At 40.8% G+C, this 21163-nt stretch overlaps 1 protein-coding gene across 3 annotated transcripts in view; it reads left to right on the top strand.

Annotated features, from left to right (window-relative positions):
- Window positions 1–382: 382 nt before the first annotated feature.
- TPP2 (tripeptidyl peptidase 2) overlaps window positions 383–21163 on the top strand; it is a 75502-nt gene continuing 54721 nt past the window's right edge. The window contains exons 1-9 of one of the 3 annotated variants that reach the window (XM_084638708.1): window positions 383–615; window positions 11816–11944; window positions 13058–13153; window positions 13423–13527; window positions 14846–14970; window positions 15798–15961; window positions 18099–18253; window positions 20193–20269; window positions 20844–20971. In XM_084638708.1, coding sequence (XP_084494834.1) covers window positions 454–615; window positions 11816–11944; window positions 13058–13153; window positions 13423–13527; window positions 14846–14970; window positions 15798–15961; window positions 18099–18253; window positions 20193–20269; window positions 20844–20971 — 1141 coding nt within the window. In that variant the 5' untranslated portion in view covers window positions 383–453. The remainder of the gene's footprint in view (window positions 616–11815; window positions 11945–13057; window positions 13154–13422; window positions 13528–14845; window positions 14971–15797; window positions 15962–18098; window positions 18254–20192; window positions 20270–20843; window positions 20972–21163) is intronic. The other 2 variants (XM_084638706.1, XM_084638707.1) reach the window with 2 other exon arrangements.

Raw genomic sequence — 21163 nt, forward strand, 5'->3', positions numbered from 1 at the left:
GGCAGCGCAGCCTGAGGGGCCCGGAACCAGGCCCGTGGAGTCTTCTCCCTGGAGGGCCGTTAAAGGGGCCGCACAGCAGGAAAGGCTGGGATAATGACCAGCGGGGCGGGAGAGAGAAGGAAATAGGTGCCTGTTTCTTTAAGCCTGGCCGATTCGGCTTACGGAACCAACCGGAACTCGAGTTCCGGCGCGTCAAGCCGCGTGTCCTGTTGCCTTATTGGCTAGTTAGACGCATTCACCCCCCCCCCACACACACACCCCAGCTCCGGCGCGCGCGTAATTGCGTCTCGCCGTCCTATTGGCTGGTATAGCCCATGCGCCGTGGCGCTCTAGAAGGCGCGGGCATGCGGGCCAGCGATTGGCTGGGTGGACGCGTGCGCCTTCCCGCCCCTCAGCCGCTGTCCGCCAGTCGCTTGGTGGGTCCCAGGCGGCGCTCTGTCCCCTGCTGCCGTCATGGCGGCCGCCGCGGACGAGCCGTTCCCCTTCCACGGGCTCTTGCCCAAGAAAGAGACGGGCGCCGCCTCCTTCCTCGGCCGCTACCCGGAGTACGACGGGCGCGGGGTGCTGCTGGCCGTGCTGGACACCGGCGTGGATCCCGGCGCGCCCGGCATGCAGGTACCCGGCGGGGCCGCGGCGCTGGGTCACCGCCCGCGCGGGGAGCTCCTGGGCCTTGTCCCGGTCGCCTCTCCGCGGGGGAGGGAGGGTCGGGCTGAGCGGTTCCCGGGCGGGGCGTTGTAAAGGAGCGGGGCGGAGGAGCCCGGGGCGGGCCGGGGACGGCGCCGGGCGGAGGAGGTTGGGGCAGCGAGGCGGCGCAGGGACTTGCTGGACTCCGGGCTTGGCGGCTCGTGTAGGCTGGAGGGGTCGGGGTGAGAAGCAGCTGCAGGCTACCGGCGCCTCACTGGCCCCAGAGCTGGGGGAAGGGATGTTCTTGAACTTGCGCGGCAAACGTGGATAACATGGAAAGAGACGTGACCCGAAATAAGGAGATGAAGAGCTCTGAAGGGCCTTGAAGGTGAGAACGAGGAGCCTGAATTTTGCCTCCCCTATCCCACCTCCATAGTGGTGGAATTCAGAGGGATTAAATGGCGAGAATGATGGTCAAGGAAGATGCCCTTAGCCTCAGTTCATTCAAAACATGAGCCTCTCTGTGGCTTTAGGTAGGAGGAGGTTGGAGTAGCCCAGGCAAATCTCATAACATGGAGATTGGTGCTTTTGGTGATGACAAAGGGTTTAGGAGAAAGGATGAGATCGTTTTGCCCATGTGTTAATTTGATGGTGTGCTGTCAAGAAGATGCCATGGAGACAGGCTGAGATGTAGGATTGGACTGAGAGCTGGGTCAGGATTGGAAAGAAAGATTTGAGTTATCCACGTAAACATGGTAGCTGAAGCCATGTGAACAGATATGATCACTGAAGAGGTATAAAGTAGGAAGAGGAGGGGGCTAAAGATGCAAGACTTTGGAAACTCCATGGAAAGGTGGGCAGAGAAGAGGACCCCACAACAAGACACTGAAAGAATGACCAGAGCGGGTGGAGCGCTAGAAAGCCCAGTGATGACAAGATAAGTGTTAAAAGCAGTGAGAAATCAAGGTTGAGCAGAGAGTCCGAGATTTGGCATCAAGTCATTAAAGACGCCTGTGAGGGATGGTGGGCAGCATCATGCCAGCTAGCTCAAATCTGCACAGCTGTCTGAATAAAGACGAGCCCTCTGATACCCACATTCTCCTCTTTCCTTCCACTCCTATCCACCCAAAATGAGACCACTAATTTTTTCACTACTTGATCTGACAATATCCTCCTCTCTTCCACCTTTAATTCTCCATTGGCTCCCCTTCTTCACTGCACTGAGTGCAAACTTCTTGTCTTTTCCTTGAGGGTGCTATATAGCACTGCCTACCACCCTGACCTTGTCTCATCATGATGCCTTCCACTCCTGCTGCTGATGCTAGTTTTGCTGCCCTGTTAGTCTGATACTCCCATGACAATGTTGGGGTTCCCCCCCCCATTCCACCCCTATGTATGGAATATATTACCTGTTCCACTGATATCCACCAAGTCACTATCCTCATTCAAATTCCTCATTAGTACACACTTCTGTCATGATTTTTCATGTGCTCAATAATAAAAAACAAAACATTTAATTGAGTGAGACCTCAAGATGTACAGATGCTTAAATTGGGTAACTCCATAAACTTGTTCCCCACCCCATTCTCTACGTATTGTTTGTTACCTTTACTTGTCTTGTTATGTTTCAAGTTCGACAAAAAAAAGACAGTCTCTGCTCCAAAGAGCTTATAATTTGTTTTGTAAAGTGACCTGAACACTTTCAGGTGCTGTAAAATAACCCAGGGTTTAATTGTCACAACATAAATATACTGGTTTTTCCAAAGTAATTATGTTTGGTAAGAGCAATCAGTTTGTATTGACTTACTGTAACAAAATGCCTGATGGATTGACAAGAACCTAGCCAGTCCAGGTTGTGTTTTTTTTTTTTTAAACCTATAACTACCTACATAACACCACCACCCCCATTCATAGACTCATTTAAACCAGTTATATTGGTCGAGTTAAAAATAATAGATTTAAAACAGTTTTATCAAGCCTCAACTTAACTTGAAGATTTGAGCTGTTGCAATTTTAGATTAAAATATAAAATGAACAACACTCTAAATGTTTTTATAAACTCTTCAATGCCACTGCTGATTGATAAAATTCAAATAAAATAACCTAACTGCTGTAGGTAAAGAACAAAATATTAAATAATAAAATTGTATTTTTGTTTTCTCTTACAAATCCAAAATGGCATAGAAATCTTTGTCATCATGCAGCAAAATTATTTCTCTTATGCTGAAAAGTTATTTATAACTTCATTAAAATAACATAGACCAAATTTGGGAAACTTTGTTTTACATACATGAATTCCCAAACATTATCACCTCAATATAAATTTTATAATGCAGTATTTAAAATATAATTGCAATCCATTTTAAAAAAAGCCAGTTACCACTGAGTCTTATAATTCAGACTCACTGAAATTGCTTTCAGAATTAAAATCCTTCATTTAAAAGCTAGTTCTGAAGCCCCAGCTGTTGCCTTGTAGTTTCTAACTTTTCTTTTTCCTAGTGCATTCAAAGAAAATGCTCAGTTGATTCCAGCAGAAGAATGCATAGGTAGTTAATACTTGAGACATTATTTGAGCATGAAAGTAGCATGAATCCCCTAGCTGGGTCATGGGCAGTGGGGCTTGAACTCAGGGCCTCTGGATTTGAAACTCTGAGCCTTTGCTGCCTGAGCTGAAAGACCCAGATCTATTAGTGTAAAAATTCTACTTTCTCATAAATACTGTCATTTCTCAACTAGAGGTCAAAGAGTCACACTGTAAGTGTGGGTTACACATTCCTCCTGGCAGGTGAAGCTTTCCCCAAGTGCCACAAGACCATTGCTACTCAAATTCTTGTACTGGCTATCTGTTGCAGCATAACTCCCTGTTCTGGAGGGAATAAGCATGGCTTATATTGTAGGAGGAGGATTTTATAATTGTACTATAAGAATAGAGGTACTAATGTATGTCTTGATTTCATTTTAAGAATGACCCTCTGGGACATTGGTAGGAATGCATCTGACAGACTGCTAGGGTCTGTACTGACGTTAAGGCAGGGACAGACCAGAACAAACCTTATGACTGATTATGGGCACCCTTTTGTTTTAGGATAAGTTATAATGTCTACTATAGTTTCCTGTATGTATTACAAATTAGGTATTCTAATTAAATATACATCTCTTTGTTTTAAGGTTTAGTGAGTAAAAGACAGGATCTTGTATTGTGTCTATGTTAATTAGGTTTCAGAGTAGCAGCCGTGTTAGTCTGTATTCGCAAAAAGAAAAGGAGTACTTGTGGCACCTTAGAGACTAACCAATTTATTTGAGCTCAAGCTTTCGTGAACTACAGCTCACTTCATCGGATGAAGTGAGCTGTAGCTCACAAAAGCTTATGCTTTTCTTTTTATGTTAATTAGGTTAAAGGAATGTTAAAGGCCTGAGCCACAATGTAAACTGTTTTGACCACAAGATTTAGTGAAGTTTAATTTACAATGTATTCTGCTGAATATAAAATACTGCTGTCTTCTCTGTGAGAGATTGTTTGTGTGAATGAGGAATGCATGCATCAGGAAAAGATAAGGTGTGAAAGCCATCACAAATGTCCAGATGGTTAAGAAAAAGTGAGGAACTTGGAAACACCAGGAGACAATCAGAAAACATCCATTGTATCCGATGCTAAACATGTTAGCAGCATTGAGGACCTCAGAGGTGAGGCAGGCACACCCGAAGGCGAGACAACAAATAGGAGATAACGATGGGAAGCCGGACAATTACCATCAAATGATAACAGCAGAAAACTCCAAGATTAACACCACTTAAGGACTAATGATTCAAAAGGGAATTTACAACTATAAAGATGGGGTGTTTTGCCATGGAACTCTGGGTTCAGTCCTGCAAAACCTCACATTGGATCGCGACCGACAGAACCCAGCTCCTCACTCGTGTTCAGTCTAACTGGCTGTTAGATTGACTCAAGCTACAACAGACTGGTAACTATAAAAACATTAACTGGCAGGACTGTGCGCATGATGTGTATGACTGAAAAGCATATGCTAACTGTTGTATTTTCAATAAATACGGCGTGTTTGCATTCACTCCTATAAAAGATCCGGTGTGCTTTGTTTTGCATAACAATATTCTTATCCTTGTTTTTTTCCAGAACGTTCTTTAACGATTTCATCAGTGAATAATCTTTACGTTTTTAGTATTCATTGGAAAACTTGACTTGGTTTCCAGTTGATTTGCTATAGGTGGAAATCTGTTTCCAGCATAAAACTCTTCTACCTATTCAAGAGTAACTGTTGGTTCTTCTGTTGTAGGTGGGAACTTGTACCTATAGGGATCATTCACAAATGCTAGAAAATGGTGCTGCTAAAGCCTACTCATAACTCTTTTGGAACACATTTTTGCTATTACGTAATTGCAGTTCAGTAAACATTTTTATAATCTTCCACACTTCAGCAATTGAACATGAATTCCTATGTACAGAGTCAATGTCATTGCTATTAGCTTCAGTATTTGGAGCAATTCCTCATTACACCTCTTCAAAACAGTCCTGCTTATCTGTCAGACAAGAGTCAATATCCTGCCTATTCTCTTCATGGATTTTCGTTAACCAGAGTCACTCTGAAATATGCATTTCTATGCAAGCGGCATAAATATTGAATCTTACTCTTTTGAGGCATGATAAATGCATGGCCAACTTCATGTTTGTTTGGCAGCTACAAAGGGATTGTGAATTAATTTAAGTACCCAGACTCAGATACTTCAACTGGATTCATAGTGGGGAACCCTGTGCCCATTCGGAGTGCTATTGAAGTGAAAGGGTATCCATCACGAGCTTCACATTGCAGGATTGTGGGCATAGATATTATATTCTTGCCTTTAAATTTTTAGGGAACAATTTTCCTTAACAGCAGGCAATGCAAGAACTCTCCTTATTGAGGAGGGCTGAATGTGGTGACCTTCTAAACCCAATAATACTGTTTCTTCATTTAGCTTGAGATGAATTCTAAGTAAGTTAAGATACGCTCTTCCCAACCAGTCAGTCTTCCCACCCACCTGAAAAAAATACACTCCTTCCATAGTATTTGTATAACAATACAGGTGTTAGTGCTTTATGAAAGAGTCTTTGTTCAAAATAACTTGGTTTAAGATAACAGAAGACAGAATGGTGGTACTCCCAATTTCTTCTGGAACCAGTGGAAAAAACCAAGCTTGGTATTGAACTGTGTGCTGTCACTAAGCAACCAGTATAACCCACTTCCTCACTGCTTTGTTTCTGCTCCCTCTTTCTCCTTCCTGTCCTTTCTCTGTATATGTTCTCAAGGATCATGCCTATGCTACTGTAGGACTTGGCAGGAGCAGTAGTATGAAAATAACATATCCTAGTCTGTTTCACTCTTCTGTATGATTTGGGGGAGCTGTGAGTTTGTCATTTTTTTGTAAGTAGTGTGGAGGGGGTTATTAATGAGGGACAGACTGATATTTCCTCCTTAGAAAATGCAAGTGGTGGTGTTTGAGTAATTGGGAAATAAGTATATGTGATTCTGCACTGAATTTGGGACTCTGAGCATTACTAGTGTAACTAATTTTTTTTTTTAAGGCTTTTGCACCATAAGTCCTTTTCCAGAAATCGGGTAATTGTTTTGTATAAGGCTGACAAAATAAACACATGTTGCTGTCATTTCAGCATAAATCCATAGTTAGTCAATGTCAATAACCTGTATTAATGCAGAGTTAAGGTTATATGGTGATATGCTGGCCCCTTGCAGAACTGAACTGAGCAAATCTCAAACTTCTAAAAACCAGGAAATGCAGAGTTTAGCTTGCCTATGCAATCTTAATTCTGTCCTCTTTCAGCAGTGCCCCAGTATGCTATGTTAACATGCCTTTACACTGCCAATCCCACAGCTGCTGAAATGTACAAGCTTTTTTTTCCTTTTTGTCCTTTAATAGAGTTAGATAGGATTTTGTGGGTGGATGGGTTGTAAAAGGAGGTGAAGAGCTTGTACATTTCAGCAACTGTTGGATTCCTGGGTCGAGTGCACTGGCAGAGCTGTTGAAGTGCCATACTTCCATCCACCCTTCCCATAACCCTCCCCTCACTGCAATCCCAAACCCCTCTTCCCCTGTCACCGCTCCTCTCCCAGGAAGTGTTTACATGTCTAATTCCACCCTCGACCCCAATACTTTGATTGCATTCTCCCAAAAATGAAATTGTTACCCATGACTCTCAAATTGCAGCAACTTCCATTCACTCCGTTCAGAAGTCCGTTTGCCATAGGTGGCACTTGTGATTAACTTATCCTTAGTTATGTTGATGGAATGGAGAGGTCTGTAATTGATCCAGTCATTAGTACTGCTCAGCTTAACAATACTAGGCAGCAGAAGAAAACTGTCTTTGGTGGGGATGGCGGGAAATATAGTTCTGGAACCTCTCAGTCAAATGACCCATTTGGACCACTAATGTCATCTTGTGCCCAATGAGACTCACCAAATTTCAAAACTATCCGAGTAACCATTTAGGTTTTTAGAGCACTTATAAGATTTGAGCTTTAAAGCATATAAAATGGCAGGAATAGAAACTCTGTAGCCATTTTTTCTATATTGGCATACCCACACTATAAAACAGTACATTTTCCTACATACTGTTCTCCATTTGGGCCCCACTAAGATTTAGTGGGTGCCATGCACTACTTTGAATAAAACTTGACAGATGCTGAGACTATTTTAACCACATCTTCAACCCCACCTAGAAATGTTTTTGTTTTTTTTAATTGCTGTTTTTTGGGGGCTTATATCTCTGGAACCCCTGGTTCAAATTACTCAAAATTTGGGTCACTGGAGCTATCCTGCACCTTCCTAGGGCAGACTAAATTTCAAAGAAATCTGATGAAGGCCTAGTGTACACTACAGAGTTAGGTTGATGCAAGGCAGCTTATGTCGACCTAACTCTATAAGCATCTACATTAAAATGTCACTCCTGTCGGTGTAACTTGCCTGCTATGCCAACTTAACTCCCCCTCCGCAAGAGGCAGAGTTAGGTCGACGCAGTGTCAGTGTAGACACTGCATTACTTACGTTGTCTTTCATAGGCTCTAAGAGGTGTCTTGCAATGCCTCACCTTGACTGGTCTGGTCACCGTTTTGAGCTCTGCTGCCCAGTGACCAGGTACACAGGTATACTCCCCTCTCCTCTAAATCCTGTGAATTTTTCAATTCCATTTCCTGTGTGCTTGGCATGGAGAGCTCACCTATTGACTGCCCAGCTGATTGTGCCAGCTACATGCTGAAGACGAGCTCCTTCCTGGAGTATGGAAGAGGTCATGGATCTCCGAGGTCTGTGAAGAGAAGAGGGTGTGCGGGGACAGCTCCGATTGAGCTGTATAAATGTTGATATCTACAAGCAGATCGCTTGGGGCATGGAAGAGAAGATCCCTGAGAGAGTGCTGCGTGAAAGCCAAGGACCTGCAGCAGGCGTATCAGAAGGCAAGGGGGGCTAACAGTTGCTCTAGTTCAGAGCTGCAGCTGTTTTTACAAAGAGCTGCATGCCCTCCTCGCCAGAGACCCCACCACTACCCCCAAAAGTCCTGTGGATGCTTTGGGAGAGCGGCAGTCACAGGCCTCCGCTATCAACAGTGACAAAGAGAAGGAGAAATATGGGGAACAGGTGACTAGGGGATCCAGTGGCACAGCAAGTCAGGACCTGTTTTTGATTTCTGGACAGTCGAGCCAGTCCCTACAGTCCAGCATGGGTGAGCCTAATGCATGGAGAAGGAATCTCTGGTAAATATGGAGTTTTCGTTGATATTGCAAGGACACATCTGTTCATTTACTCTTTTTACTTATGCTAGAAGAGGTAGTGACTCAACCAGTAGAGGTAGAGTTGCTATCTACTTCTCATTCCCCTATACAGTTAGGCGGGGGGGCACTGCAGAACAGAGATGCACCAGGATGTCCCATGAATCCTTCATAGAGCTATCAAGGAGACTTTCCTGAAGGTAGTTTGCAATCCTCTGCCAAAAGTTTCTGGGGAGGGAGCCTTACTACTTCTGCCGCAGTAGGACACTTTCCCATGCCACTCAGCAATTACTTCAGCAAGTACCATTGCAGCACAAAGGCTAGAAGCATACGGACCAGTGTGCAGCTGCACACCTGCAGGAGCTATTCCCTTTCAGGAGTGAAATATCAGTGAAAAATCATCACCACCTCTGGAAAACGGTGCCTGCATTCAATTCAGTTGTCCTGTATTCGTATACTCATGCCCTTGAGCTATCCCCTTCTTATTGTCCCAACTCTCCCCTAGGCCCTATTCACCTTGGGTGACTCTGCTGCCGTGCTCTATGAATCTCAAGAAGTGAGAATGTAGCGCTTGCAACTTGTGTGGATTAAGGGGAGTGAGTTCAGTATACCAAGTTTCCATTTACTTTGTGAATACACTCACAATGCACATAGGTACTATTATATCTTTTGCAGATGGAAATGTGGCCTTGAGGGTCTCTCTGTCCACACCAGTGGAGTGGCTCAGCCATTTAAGGAGGATAAGGAAGAGGATGTCGGATGACCTGTTCCAAGAGATCTGGCAAGCCTCTGGTGCTTCAGATACCAAGCACTAGTCTTGGAGAATCACCCTGGTGGACAGAATGGACAAAGATAAAGTGGAGAGAAGAAAAGCACAGGAAAAGGAGAGCTTATGTCGACCTAACTCTATAAGCATCTACATTAAAATGTCATTCTTGCCGGGACGTGCTGCAGGAGATGCTAACGTTTCTCAAGTGGCAGACATGCTGGAGACTCCTGTTGATCTTCATGTTCAGCAGACTCATGCTTGTCTCTGTCTGCAGCCCATAGAGAACTGCATTCTGGGACCTCCGTACGGGACCCCCCCCCCCATTCCTCTTGGCATCCAGGGCTGCTGCACTACCCCCTACCACTCCACCCAGGGGGAGAGAACAGGCAGCCACACATACGCTGACCTGAGAGACACGGTTGGTGTATGTGTTGAGAAATGGAAATGACTGTTCTTTCCCCTTCAAAGGTTCTTTCCCCATATTTATAAAGTTTCATTCAGTTATAAATATGTGTTAACATGGGTTTGGAATAAAAGCCTATTTATGGACACTTAATTCATCTTTATTCTCAATATACGCTGGCTGGGGCTGACATCATTCACAGATAATAGCAATTGGTGCATTTGCAATGTTCTGTTAATACACACAGCTTCATACTAGGATGCAAAAAAACAATGCCAAGCAGAGCACACTACAGCAACACTCGTTACCGTGACTCGCTATTAAAATGGTCTTTCAAAGCTTCCCGGAGCCAAATAGCTCCCATTGAGCTCTTATGTCCTCGTATGTGGCTGCTCAAAATCAGCAGAAAGCCATTCTGCCTCCACTGAGGTGGAAAACTGCCCCCCCCCCCTTTGTTTCACAGATATTATAAAGCACACAGCCGGCAGCTGTAATCATTGGGATTTTTTTTTAACTGAGGACTAATCTCATGAATAAGCAGCGCCAGTGTCCTTTCAAATGGCCAAAGGCATGTTCAGTTGTCATTCTGCACCTGTTGAACTTGTAGCTGAAACACTTCTTGCTGATGTCGAGGTGGCTGGTGTACGGATTCATGAGTCCCGGGAGTAAGGGGCAGACTGGGTCTCTCAGGATCACTGTTGACATTTCAATATCCCCAATGGCAATCGTCTGCTCTGGAAAGAGAGTCGCTGCTTGCAGCTTTCTGAACAGGCCTATGTTCTTAAAGATGCATGCGTCATGCATGTTCCTTGACCAACCCCCGTTGATGTTGGCAAAATGTCCCTGGTGATTCATCAGCACTTGCAATACCATAGAAAAGTAGCCCTTTCTGTTGATGCACTCTGTGGCATGGTGGTCCGATGGCCAAAATAGAGAGAGAAATGGCATACATCACCCCGCTTCAGTTCAGGACCTCCATTGTTGCAGAACCATCCACTATGTCCTGCACATTGCTGAGAGTCACAGTAGCAGGATGTGATTTAATGGCCTGCACGTTTGCATTACAGCAACCCCACGGTGGATTTCCCAACTCCAAACTAATTTTCAACTGATTAATAGCAATCTGGTATTACAAGCTTCCACATAGCGATTGCCGCTCGTTTCTCCACTGTCTGTGCAGATCTTATTTTGGTGTTGCTGTGCTTAATGGCTGTGGCGAGCTCCACGCACGCATCCAGGAATATGGCTTTGTGCATCCAAAAGTTCTGCAACCCCTGCTTGTCATCCCATACCTGCATAATGATGTGATCCCACCAATCAATGCTTATTTTTTGGGCTCAGAATCAGCACTGTGCGGTCTGCAGCTGCTCCATGAATGCCACCAACAACTTTGAATTGTTTCTTTTTATGTCTCTCAGCAATCTAGCTTCCAAGGAATCTTCATGTTCCCCTTGCCTCCTCTTGGGGCTCTGCAAATACTGCAGGATCAGGCATCGTGTGCTCGCAATGCTCATTGCAGTAAGGGAGAGCTGTACAGTATCCATGCCTCTCACACAGACGGAAGACGCATGGTTTGCAGGGCTTTTGAAAAGAGGCACAAAACGTTATGGGATGCAGATAAAATTATGGGATGGAGAAAACTACATCACGAGACATTGAAATCATGTTCCCAGTCACCCCTGCGTGACTCGTTTACCCAGATGAGGCGGTGGAAGCCCTTCCCATAACACCCTGTGCCAGATGGTGGCAAGTTGGACAGGAGGATAGCTACCCATGGTGCACTGCTCTCTGCATCGATGCAAGTGCTAGTAGTGATGGCACGCACCGCCAATACAAGGAACATAGTGGGGACGCGCAAAAGCAATTTAATTACTGCAGTGGCTGTACATCAAAGTAATTTAGGTCAACTTAATTTTGTAGTGTAAACTTCCCCTAAACCTGTTGATTTTAGAGGACTTAGTCCATCTTTAAACAGATGTCATGATGCAACCTTAACTATAGTGGCATTCCCATGCCATTATAATAACGTTAAAAATAATATAAAACTGTTTTGGGTGGGGGTGGGGAGGTGGGTAATGAAATGGCAGGGGCTCCTCGATGCTGGGGTAGATTTTTTTTTTTTTTAATTATTATATAAATTTATAAGTTCCTGGTTTGTATAGTTTTTTGAGTGTTTGTTTTAAAAATGCAGCTCTGACAGCCACATATTTATCTCAAATAATCATTTTCTTATGTTTTCAGACTACAACTGATGGGAAACCTAAAATAATTGATATAATTGATACAACAGGTAGTGGTGATGTAAACACGTCTACCATAGTAGAACCCAAAGATGGAGAAATTATAGGTCTTTCAGGAAGAACTCTGAAGGTAAGCATTTCTGTATTGTTGCTGTCGGTTTTTTTTTTTTTTTCTGGTGTCAAATTTAATGGCACCTCTCCTCTTCCTTTTCTGTCTGCATAAATTATCCCCTTCTAGTGAAATCCTACAGATTGTGACATTGTATACTCTTCTTGTATGTTATATCCCTTCCCCCATCCTTTCTGGTTTATCTATTTAGATTGTAAGTTCTTTGGGGTAAAACTGTGTAAAATGCAGGAAGAACCATCATATTAAAAATTGATATAATTAAGACAGAATATGATCTGCCCCAGCAGGTGACTGAGGAGTCTTGGAGGGGCGGGGGTGGAATGGAGGGGGAATCTGTTTACAGCCATCCCATTGCCTCAATGTTAACAGCATCTGGGAGGTCTGAAAATGGTTTTGTGGAAGGCAGCTGGTTGAGATGGTAAATCTTAACGATGATCTTACATGTCTGGGACTGTTGCTATTGTTGCCACATTGATAGCCTTGTAGAGGGGCAGTTAGTAGGAGGGGTTGAAACTATCTGATTCTGTCAACCCCTTGGAGCTTCCTGTGCTTTGTCTTTTCGTGATTGTACATGGAATCCTTGTCCCGTTAGCTTTCCCCTACTGTGTGAGGCTGCTGGCCTCTGCCCTCATGATCTTCTAGCTATAGGGCCAGTGAGCTTGGTTCACCTTTAAGAGTCAAACAGCAACAGAAGATTAAGTTGAATTTTTTCCTTGTGCTGTTTACTACCACTTGCCATGGTAAGCAGACCTGTTTTATTTAAAAACCAAAAAAAAAAAAAAAATGCTTAGGCAGTGTTTCTTAGAGATAGAGAGATCAACTCATTCTCCATACCTTTATCATATCTGGCCCTTTGATACTCCCGACTATATAGTGCCGGGTGTTGTAATGTCATTTCGCTAGGAACTGGATTGAGACAGTTACCTCATCCCACAGAAGTTAGTATTTACTGTTCTCCAAGTCTGGACTTGAACCAATGACCTTTACAAACTGAAACCGTTACAAATCTGCTTAGCCATGTATTTGTTTTATATAGAACACTTTAACATTTAGTGTGCAGTGCCTGTTGAGAGCAAGAAACGTTTCTATTTCTGAATTTTATCTGCTTTCTAGATTCCAACAAATTGGGTAAATCCTTCAGGCAAGTATCACATTGGCATAAAAAATGGCTATGATTTCTATCCAAAAGCTCTTAAGGAGAGGATTCAGGTAATTTATTTTTTACTTCCATTTTGTATTCATATTATGATATTTTAACTCTGCTTTTTTGGTTTTGTTAGAAAACTATGGCTTGTAAATTCCTATAGTGCAGATTTTTCTTTTAATGCTTTGCTGATATAACAAGGTTTTTGTTTGTGCTATAGTTATCATGTCCCAAATCAGGATTGCCAAATGATTTAAAAGATGTAGTGCGCATAAAAGATACAAGTGCCTCTTACGCAAATTAATGTATTGAGGAATTTCTTTTTGTATTACAGAAAGAACGCAAGGAAAAACAATGGGATCCTGTTCACAGGCTTCTACTAGCAGAAGCTTGTAGGAAACTAGATGAGTTTGATGCAGTTCACAGCTCTCCCTCACAAGTTTGTATTAGTTTTTTAAACAACTTTTTATATAGAAATCGCTTGCTCAGAGACTTTAAAAAAGCTCTATTTGATGATTAGAGAGACAAGGTTATTTTAACAGACAAATTGAGTGAATGTCAATGCATCTTGTTCTGAAGTCAGGATATAGAATGCGTGCGTGAACGCTTATTTGATCTTGAATATTATCTTCATTTTATCAAATTCCTTTCACTTTTTAGTGAAAAGGTTCCATTCTCTTTAAATAATATTGTCTGTCCTCTGTCAGTGATCTGTTACAGTTCCAACTTAGAATAAATTCTAAATGTTAATGTAGCTTTCATTTAAATTCTCTATCATCTCAGTTGAAGGAAAGGGCAATAAAGCTAAGTGCCATCAGCCCTTTAAGGCACTTGAGTCGTCTGCATATTAATTCCGATGTATTCTGATTCCATCAGTCTTCAGGCCACTGTGTCTTAAGAATACAGGAATCAGAAATATTATGAATAAAGGACCTAGGATAAAATACTTACATTGTATTCATTTGCAGAAGCATTGGTAGCCATTGTTGAAGACCACACATCTTAAATTTTCAAATGTTACTTGTTTGTACCTTCCATGATGGGCATTTATTACTTCTTAAGGAGTGTATCAAGTCATGTAGCATCTTCCATGTTTCAATTTTTTTCTAAATCTGTAAGATACTACTAAGGCTGGTAGGTCTTGAAGGAGGCTTACCGGTTGTTCACTGGGTTTGTGGGTTGTGCCCACACATCTTGGATTTCTGTAAAATATAGGAAATAGTTATTGCTAATCATTCCTACCTCCTCTTTTCATTTCTGTTCTATTCTGGCACCCAGCCAAGACATTATATATACACAGACAGAACTCTAGTTTTTAAATGTATATATGTTAGAATATATATATATTTTCTATCTTAACATTGCTTACATAAAAAGTAGCTTAAATAGATAAGGGTATCCTTGTTCAAAGGTCATAAATATCTATTTGGTTAGAGATTATTTTGTTTAATCTATAAATTGATACCAGCATTTTTCTATAAACTCTACAGTACTTAACCACTTCTGCATAGGAAACTAAAAAGAATCTCCACAACAATATCTGAAAATCATGACACATGCGTAACTTGATGTTTATGTTTTTTTTAATGCTTAGGTTATACATTATACATAAACATGTTAGGAACTTTTCTAGACAGATCAGGTCATATGGATTTTTTTAATAGGAAAGCAGTTTGTTGCACAACTTGCCTCTGTGTGTGTTGCTAAAAGTATGAAAATAACTATGTATTTTGAGTCTTTTTTTTTTTTTTTTTAAGGCAACTAAATTAATGAAGGAAGAATTTCAGAGTCAAGTAGAACTGTTGAATTCTTTGGAGAAAAAATATAATGATCCTGGTCCTGTATATGATTGCTTAGTATGGCATGATGGTGAGACCTGGAGGTAAACTCTTTTGCTTTTGATTCTAACTAAAATGCTTGAATTTTTGCATGCTTTAAAGCACTGGTTCAAACTGTATTCTGCGTTGCTGTAAAATAGTAGTAGTTATTGATGATCACCTTGTAAAAGCATTTATGTAATGAAGTTTTACTGAAAAGATGTTGTAAAAAGCATTTCTACATTTAGCAGGATTTCAGTTTTAGGAATGTAGGTCCTGATCCTGCATCAGGACTTTTCGTGCAGACTCCTGAACCCATGCAGCGTCCTGTTGAAGGCTGAGGGGGGATCTAGCAGAGAGTCTTGTGTCTAGTATTTTTGTCATGATTTAGCCAAGTATTCAAACATTTTGCCAGTAGTTATTAGCTAGTGTTGTAACTTGAAATTTCTGAAGTCACGTTTTTCTTTGTGGATAGTAAATTTTATATGAAGTCGTTAAATACATAAAGCTGTGTACAGTGGCCAGAGTTCTAAAATGTGTGCCTAAAGTTTGACTTTTAAATCAATGTTAAGGCATTTGAATGAAAGTGGCGTCTTTTTTTTTTTTTTAAACATTTTTCTTCCCCTTGAGTTGCTAAGTAACCACAAATCTCATTGAAGTCAATAGGTTGTAGCACCTTCCCACAATCAAGCTACTCTTATAGCCTGTGTGTATTGATTTAGGAGCCCTACTTTTGGTATTTGGGTTTGAAAATTTTGACCATTATCACTTACAAAAAACTAGACAATTTAGAGCAGTCTACAAACTGTGGTCATTTTATATGGGAAGGAACAAGTTAGGGGTTCTTACTATAGATTGATCTGGGTTATTTTATACTCTTCTGTATCAACAGAACCTGTATTGATACAAGTGAATGTGGCGACTTCACTAAGTGCACTGTGTTGGGAACCTACAAAGAGAAAAAAGAATATGGATCTTTTGGCATGACAGAAATGTTGAATTACTCTGTGAACGTTTATGATGAGGGGAACCTGCTTTCTATTGTGACCAGTGGAGGTAATTTGTTTTAATCAATTGCAAATGAAATCTAAGTTAGGTATCTCAACAAGAAAGCAAGAAGTGATGCCACTCTTTCATAAAATAAAGTAGGTTTCATTTTCACAGTGCATTTGAGTCAAAATGTAAGTGTTTCTGTGTAACTGATTAAATTTCCACATTGGATTGCACTGTGTGGAGGGGAAGCAATTTAAATTAAGGCAATTAAAATGTTGGTTAAAATAATTGCTTAAATCAGGTTGAGGCTTTGTAAAATTAATTTCAAAATGTATGCTGTCAAGGTTCCTTCCCACTCTGAACTCTAGGGTACAGGTGGGGACCTGCATGAAAAACCCCCGAAGCTTATTTTTACCAGCTTAGGTTAAAACTTGCCCAAGGTACAAACTATTTTACCTTTTGCCCCTGGACTTTATTGCTGCCACCACCAAGCGTCTAACAAATATATAACAGGGAAAGAGCCCGCTTGGAAACGTCTTTCCCCCCAAAATCCTCCCAAACCTTACACCCCATTTCCTGGGGAAGGCTTGATAAAAATCCTCTCCAATTTGCATAGGTGAACACAGACCCAAACCCTTGGATCTTCAGAACAATGAAAAAGCAATCAGGTTCTTAAAAGAAGAATTTTAATTGAAGAAAAAATAAAAGCATCACCTCTGTAAAATCAGGATGGTAAATACCTTACAGGGTAATCAGATTCAAAACCTAGAGAATCCCTCTAGGCAAAACCTTAAGTTACAAAAAGACACAAAAACAGGAATATACAGTCCATTCAGCACAACTTATTTTATCAGCCATTTAAACAAAACAGAATCTAATGCATCTCTAATTAGATTGCTTATTAGCCCTTTACAGGAGTTCTGACCTGTATTCCTGCTCTGGTCCCGGCAAAAGAAACACACAGACAGAGAGAACCCTTTGGTTCCCTGCCCCCAGCTTTGAAAGTATCTTGTCTCCTCATTGGTCATTTTGGTCTGGTGCCAGCGAGGTTATCTTGAGCTTCTTAACCCTTTACAGGTGAAAGGGTTTTTTCCTCTGGCCAGGAGGGATTTAAAGGTGGTTACCCTTCCCTTTATATTTATGACACATGCTCTTGTCATTTTTGATAATTTTTAATGAATTATAAATGTTTTTTTAAATTATTGCTGGTGAGGTATCTTACTTTGAATTTTATAAAATGGCTAATCAAAATACTGAAAGCTGCAGTTAATGCACAAGCAGCTACATATCTTTTCTTAAATGCATAGTTCTACCTTTGTGAGGTACAGCTTTCTGATCAGGCAGATAAATGCCACATTTGTGAGTATGGTATAAATGCATAGATCATTATCAAAGGTGTCCCACAATAATCCCCCTAAGAGGCATAGAAATAGCTAAAATAAATGAGTAGATGGTTTCCTGCTTGTGTTCTATGCACTGCAGTCCTGATACTCTTCTTGCTAATGCTGGCTTCTTACAAGTAAACATGATTGACTTCAGTGGAATTATTCCTGAGTCTCACTGGTATGAGGGAGAAGAGAATCAGGCTATTAAACTTAATTGCTTCCACATGACTTTAAATAGAGAGTGACTAAATTTAATTGCTTTCCCCTGCAGCTTGCATGATTAAAGAATGGTTACCAATGGAGGGCAGCTTCTAAATAAAAATATCTGTGTGTGTATATATTTATATATATATAAAACTTAGACAAATTTAGCCATTGCTTTGATTTGCCAAGGCATAATGAAGGCTATCTATACAAATTTCCTTTGAAATGATAATTGCACCACTATAATTACAGCTCCACCCACTCTTATCCCAGTTTTGTGCAGTTTATATAAATATCATGTATATTTAATTTTATAATTGCTTGCTTTCTAAAATCAGCAGTGAAAGGTGCAATCAAAATTGACAGTGACAATTGATGATCAGAAGATTTAAAGAATATATGGATGTCAAAATTAATTAGTAAGGACACTTCTGAAGAATCTGAATTCCATGTGGTGTTAGCTTTCAGCATAAGCTTTTTTTAATGGTATAAATTGCTCAGTAAATGAAAATGAATTGAATTATAGCATATTAAATTGGCATAACTGAGGTTTCTACTAGGGTGTTACATTCCGTACATGCAATAATATGCTTTTTGTTTAATTTTTTCAGGAGCACATGGGACACACGTAGCTAGTATTGCTGCTGGATATTTTCCAGAAGAGCCAGAACGAAATGGTGTGGCTCCTGGAGCTCAGATTCTTGCAATCAAGATTGGTGATACAAGACTAAGCACAATGGAAACTGGCACTGGCCTAATAAGAGCTGTAAGTGTTTTGCTGAATAAATAGCTAATTAAATTAAGCTGCTTGACATCAGGACCGTGAGTGTAACTATATCTTCTCAATAGCTAGGAGAGAAAGTAAAATATAATTTGAGAGATTTGTGGAAATCTGTATTGCTAAATTTATTATCAACGTTGCCTCCAAAAAAGCTTAACTCTTAAATCAGATGATACTAGTTGTTCAATGTGTAACTTTGACAGATTTTTTTATGTCGTTCTGAAGTGGAGACAATATTTTTATAAATCATAGCTTAAAAAATACCCATAAAAACATAAGCATAAAAATAACTTGCCTGTCAGGAAAGGGCATTACTCAGTTTGATCAGTTGTTGCTTCCTACACTTGGAAAAAATCAAAGGAGAAGTTTAGCAAGAATTGAAACAAAAAAAAGTGAAATTGGACATTTTTACTAGCTAGAAAATGAGAGGATATGAAGTTTCAGGCATTGGGGTATAAGATTATATTTATCTCATGAAAAAAATACCGCATGGCACAGTTGATGTAGGAATTATTCTATGAAAACAGTCCAATGATCTGTCTAGCCCAACATTCTATATCCAACTTCACAAATACCTCAGGGATAGGTCCAATGAATTGGGTATTTTTGATGATGTGGCTTTGTTTTGGGCATCCTGTGTAGGCCATCGCTTTTAGCAGACTGTTAATGGCATTGAAGTATTTTACAGGTCTTGAGGTGCCAGACTCTTTTTAGTGAAAGGAGAGGATATTTTACAAGCTTCTCATAAGACAAATTCTTTTTTTAATACGCAATATATATTTTGTGTTGTGTGAAGTGCATACTATTTTTTTCAGTCTGGTTCCGTGAAAAACTGGAGAAGAAGATTCTAACATATGGGACAAGTGTGTATTATTTTAACATTCTTTGCTTCATATATAGCATTGATATATGGACTTACTGGTACGCTAGACAACAAAACAAACCCAGGAGAGAAATGAGATGCATCCAACAATCTCATTAAGAATTAGAGGACTTACTTTCACAACTACTGTTCAGAGAGAATTGGACATTATTCCATTTCAGCAACAAAGGCACAGGCCCTCTCACGGAACTCTAATTAGATATTAGATATCTGTAGAAAAAAAGGTGGATGTAAACTTTTTCCATCCAAAAAGGAATTAAAAAAATACACAATTACATGAGCGATCTGTAGAACTACCTCCATATGCGCAACATGAAGATACACTGGAATGAAGGGCCACTGCATTGGCTTTTGATTGGATTGCACAGCAAAAGAAGACTGGGCACTATTGATTACCAACATACAGTGGCCTAACACTAATGATTCCCACATTTTCTTAACTATATAACTTACGAGAGTTCAACTATGCAAAGCTTGGACTTTGTGCAACATTTATTGGCTACAAGGGAAAAATATTTGTAGTTGAGAGAAGCTGGAAATGAAACAAATCTGCCTTTTAACAAAAACATGAATATTCATCAGAATCTTAACATTCATTCATCAGTGTTATAAATAGGCTTATAATGGTTTCATTTATATCAGGGGTTGGCAACCTTTGGCACGTGGCCCACCATGGTAAGCTCCTGGCAGGACGGGCCAGTTTGTTTACCTGCCGCGTCCGCAACTTCTGCCGATCGCAGGCTCCCACTGGCTGCGGTTCGCTGCTCCAGGCCAATGGGGGCTGCGGGAAGCAGCGTGGGCCAACGTATGTGCTGGCTGCCACTTCTCGCAGCCCCCATTGGCCTGGAGCGGCGAACTGCGGCCAGTGGGAGCCTGCGATCAGCAAAAGCTGTGGACGTGGCAGGTAAACAAACTGGCCCATCCTGCCAGGGGCTTACCATGGTGGGCCGCATGCCAAAGGTTGCCGATCCCTGATTTATATAAATGGTGTTGTTTGCCATCTGTAAGATTTTTAGTGGTAAACTTTTTTAACTTTAACAGATGATAGAAGCAATGAAATACAAGTGTGATCTTGTCAACTACAGCTATGGAGAAGCAACACACTGGCCAAATTCTGGGTGAGTACACGAGGTTTACCATAACCAGGTTTAATACTGAAGAATACTGGTGTTAAAAATTTTTGCATTTGTGTAGTGGCACTGTCAACAGGAGTAAATAATCTAGACACTAATAATGCATTGATATTAAACTGCTGCACTACATCTCAAATTGCTGAACTTGGTCTGTGGATTTAAGTGAGCCTACTGAAATTGTCAGTATTTTGTAGTATATTGCAATACTCTTTCTGGGGGAAAAAAAATTATAGTAATAATCCCTTTACAATGTGTGGATTGCTACAGAATCTTTCCTCAAGAATAGAATTTAATCTTTCTAAATAATTAATTTCCTTTTAACATTGTTCAGGGGTCACTCCCGTACTCTACTCCGTGACCACCCTTTCAGGTCTGGCAAGTAGGCTGAACATTACTCAACTATGGTCAAAAACAAAGGTGTAGGGTATGAAATCCTGGCCCCATCAGTTAGTGGGAGCTTTGCAGTTGATTTCAACATTGCCTGAATTGCATCCTGGATACTGAAAAGGAGAGAAAATATTTTGTTGCTTAAATGATATGTTTTCTGTATTTATTTTAGGAGAATTTGTGAAGTAATTAATGAAGCCGTATGGAAACACAACGTAATCTATGTTTCAAGTGCAGGGAATAATGGTCCTTGCCTTTCTACCGTGGGATGCCCAGGTGGAACTACATCTAGTGTAATAGGTAAGTAGCTCTCTTTTTAAAAAAAAAAAAAAAAGAGAGAAATCCATACAGTTTAGAAAATATCAAAATAGTTGATCTTTTAAGCTATATACTTACATTAAGTGATTGAGATAAGAACTTTTATCTTTTTGATAAATATCTTGTATTTATCAAAGCAAACAAATTAAGATTTTTCAGGATTGTAAAATCTTT

The sequence above is a fragment of the Lepidochelys olivacea genome, assembly GCF_965140295.1.
Source record: "Lepidochelys olivacea isolate rLepOli2 genome assembly, chromosome: 1".
NCBI lineage: Eukaryota > Metazoa > Chordata > Testudines > Cheloniidae > Lepidochelys > Lepidochelys olivacea.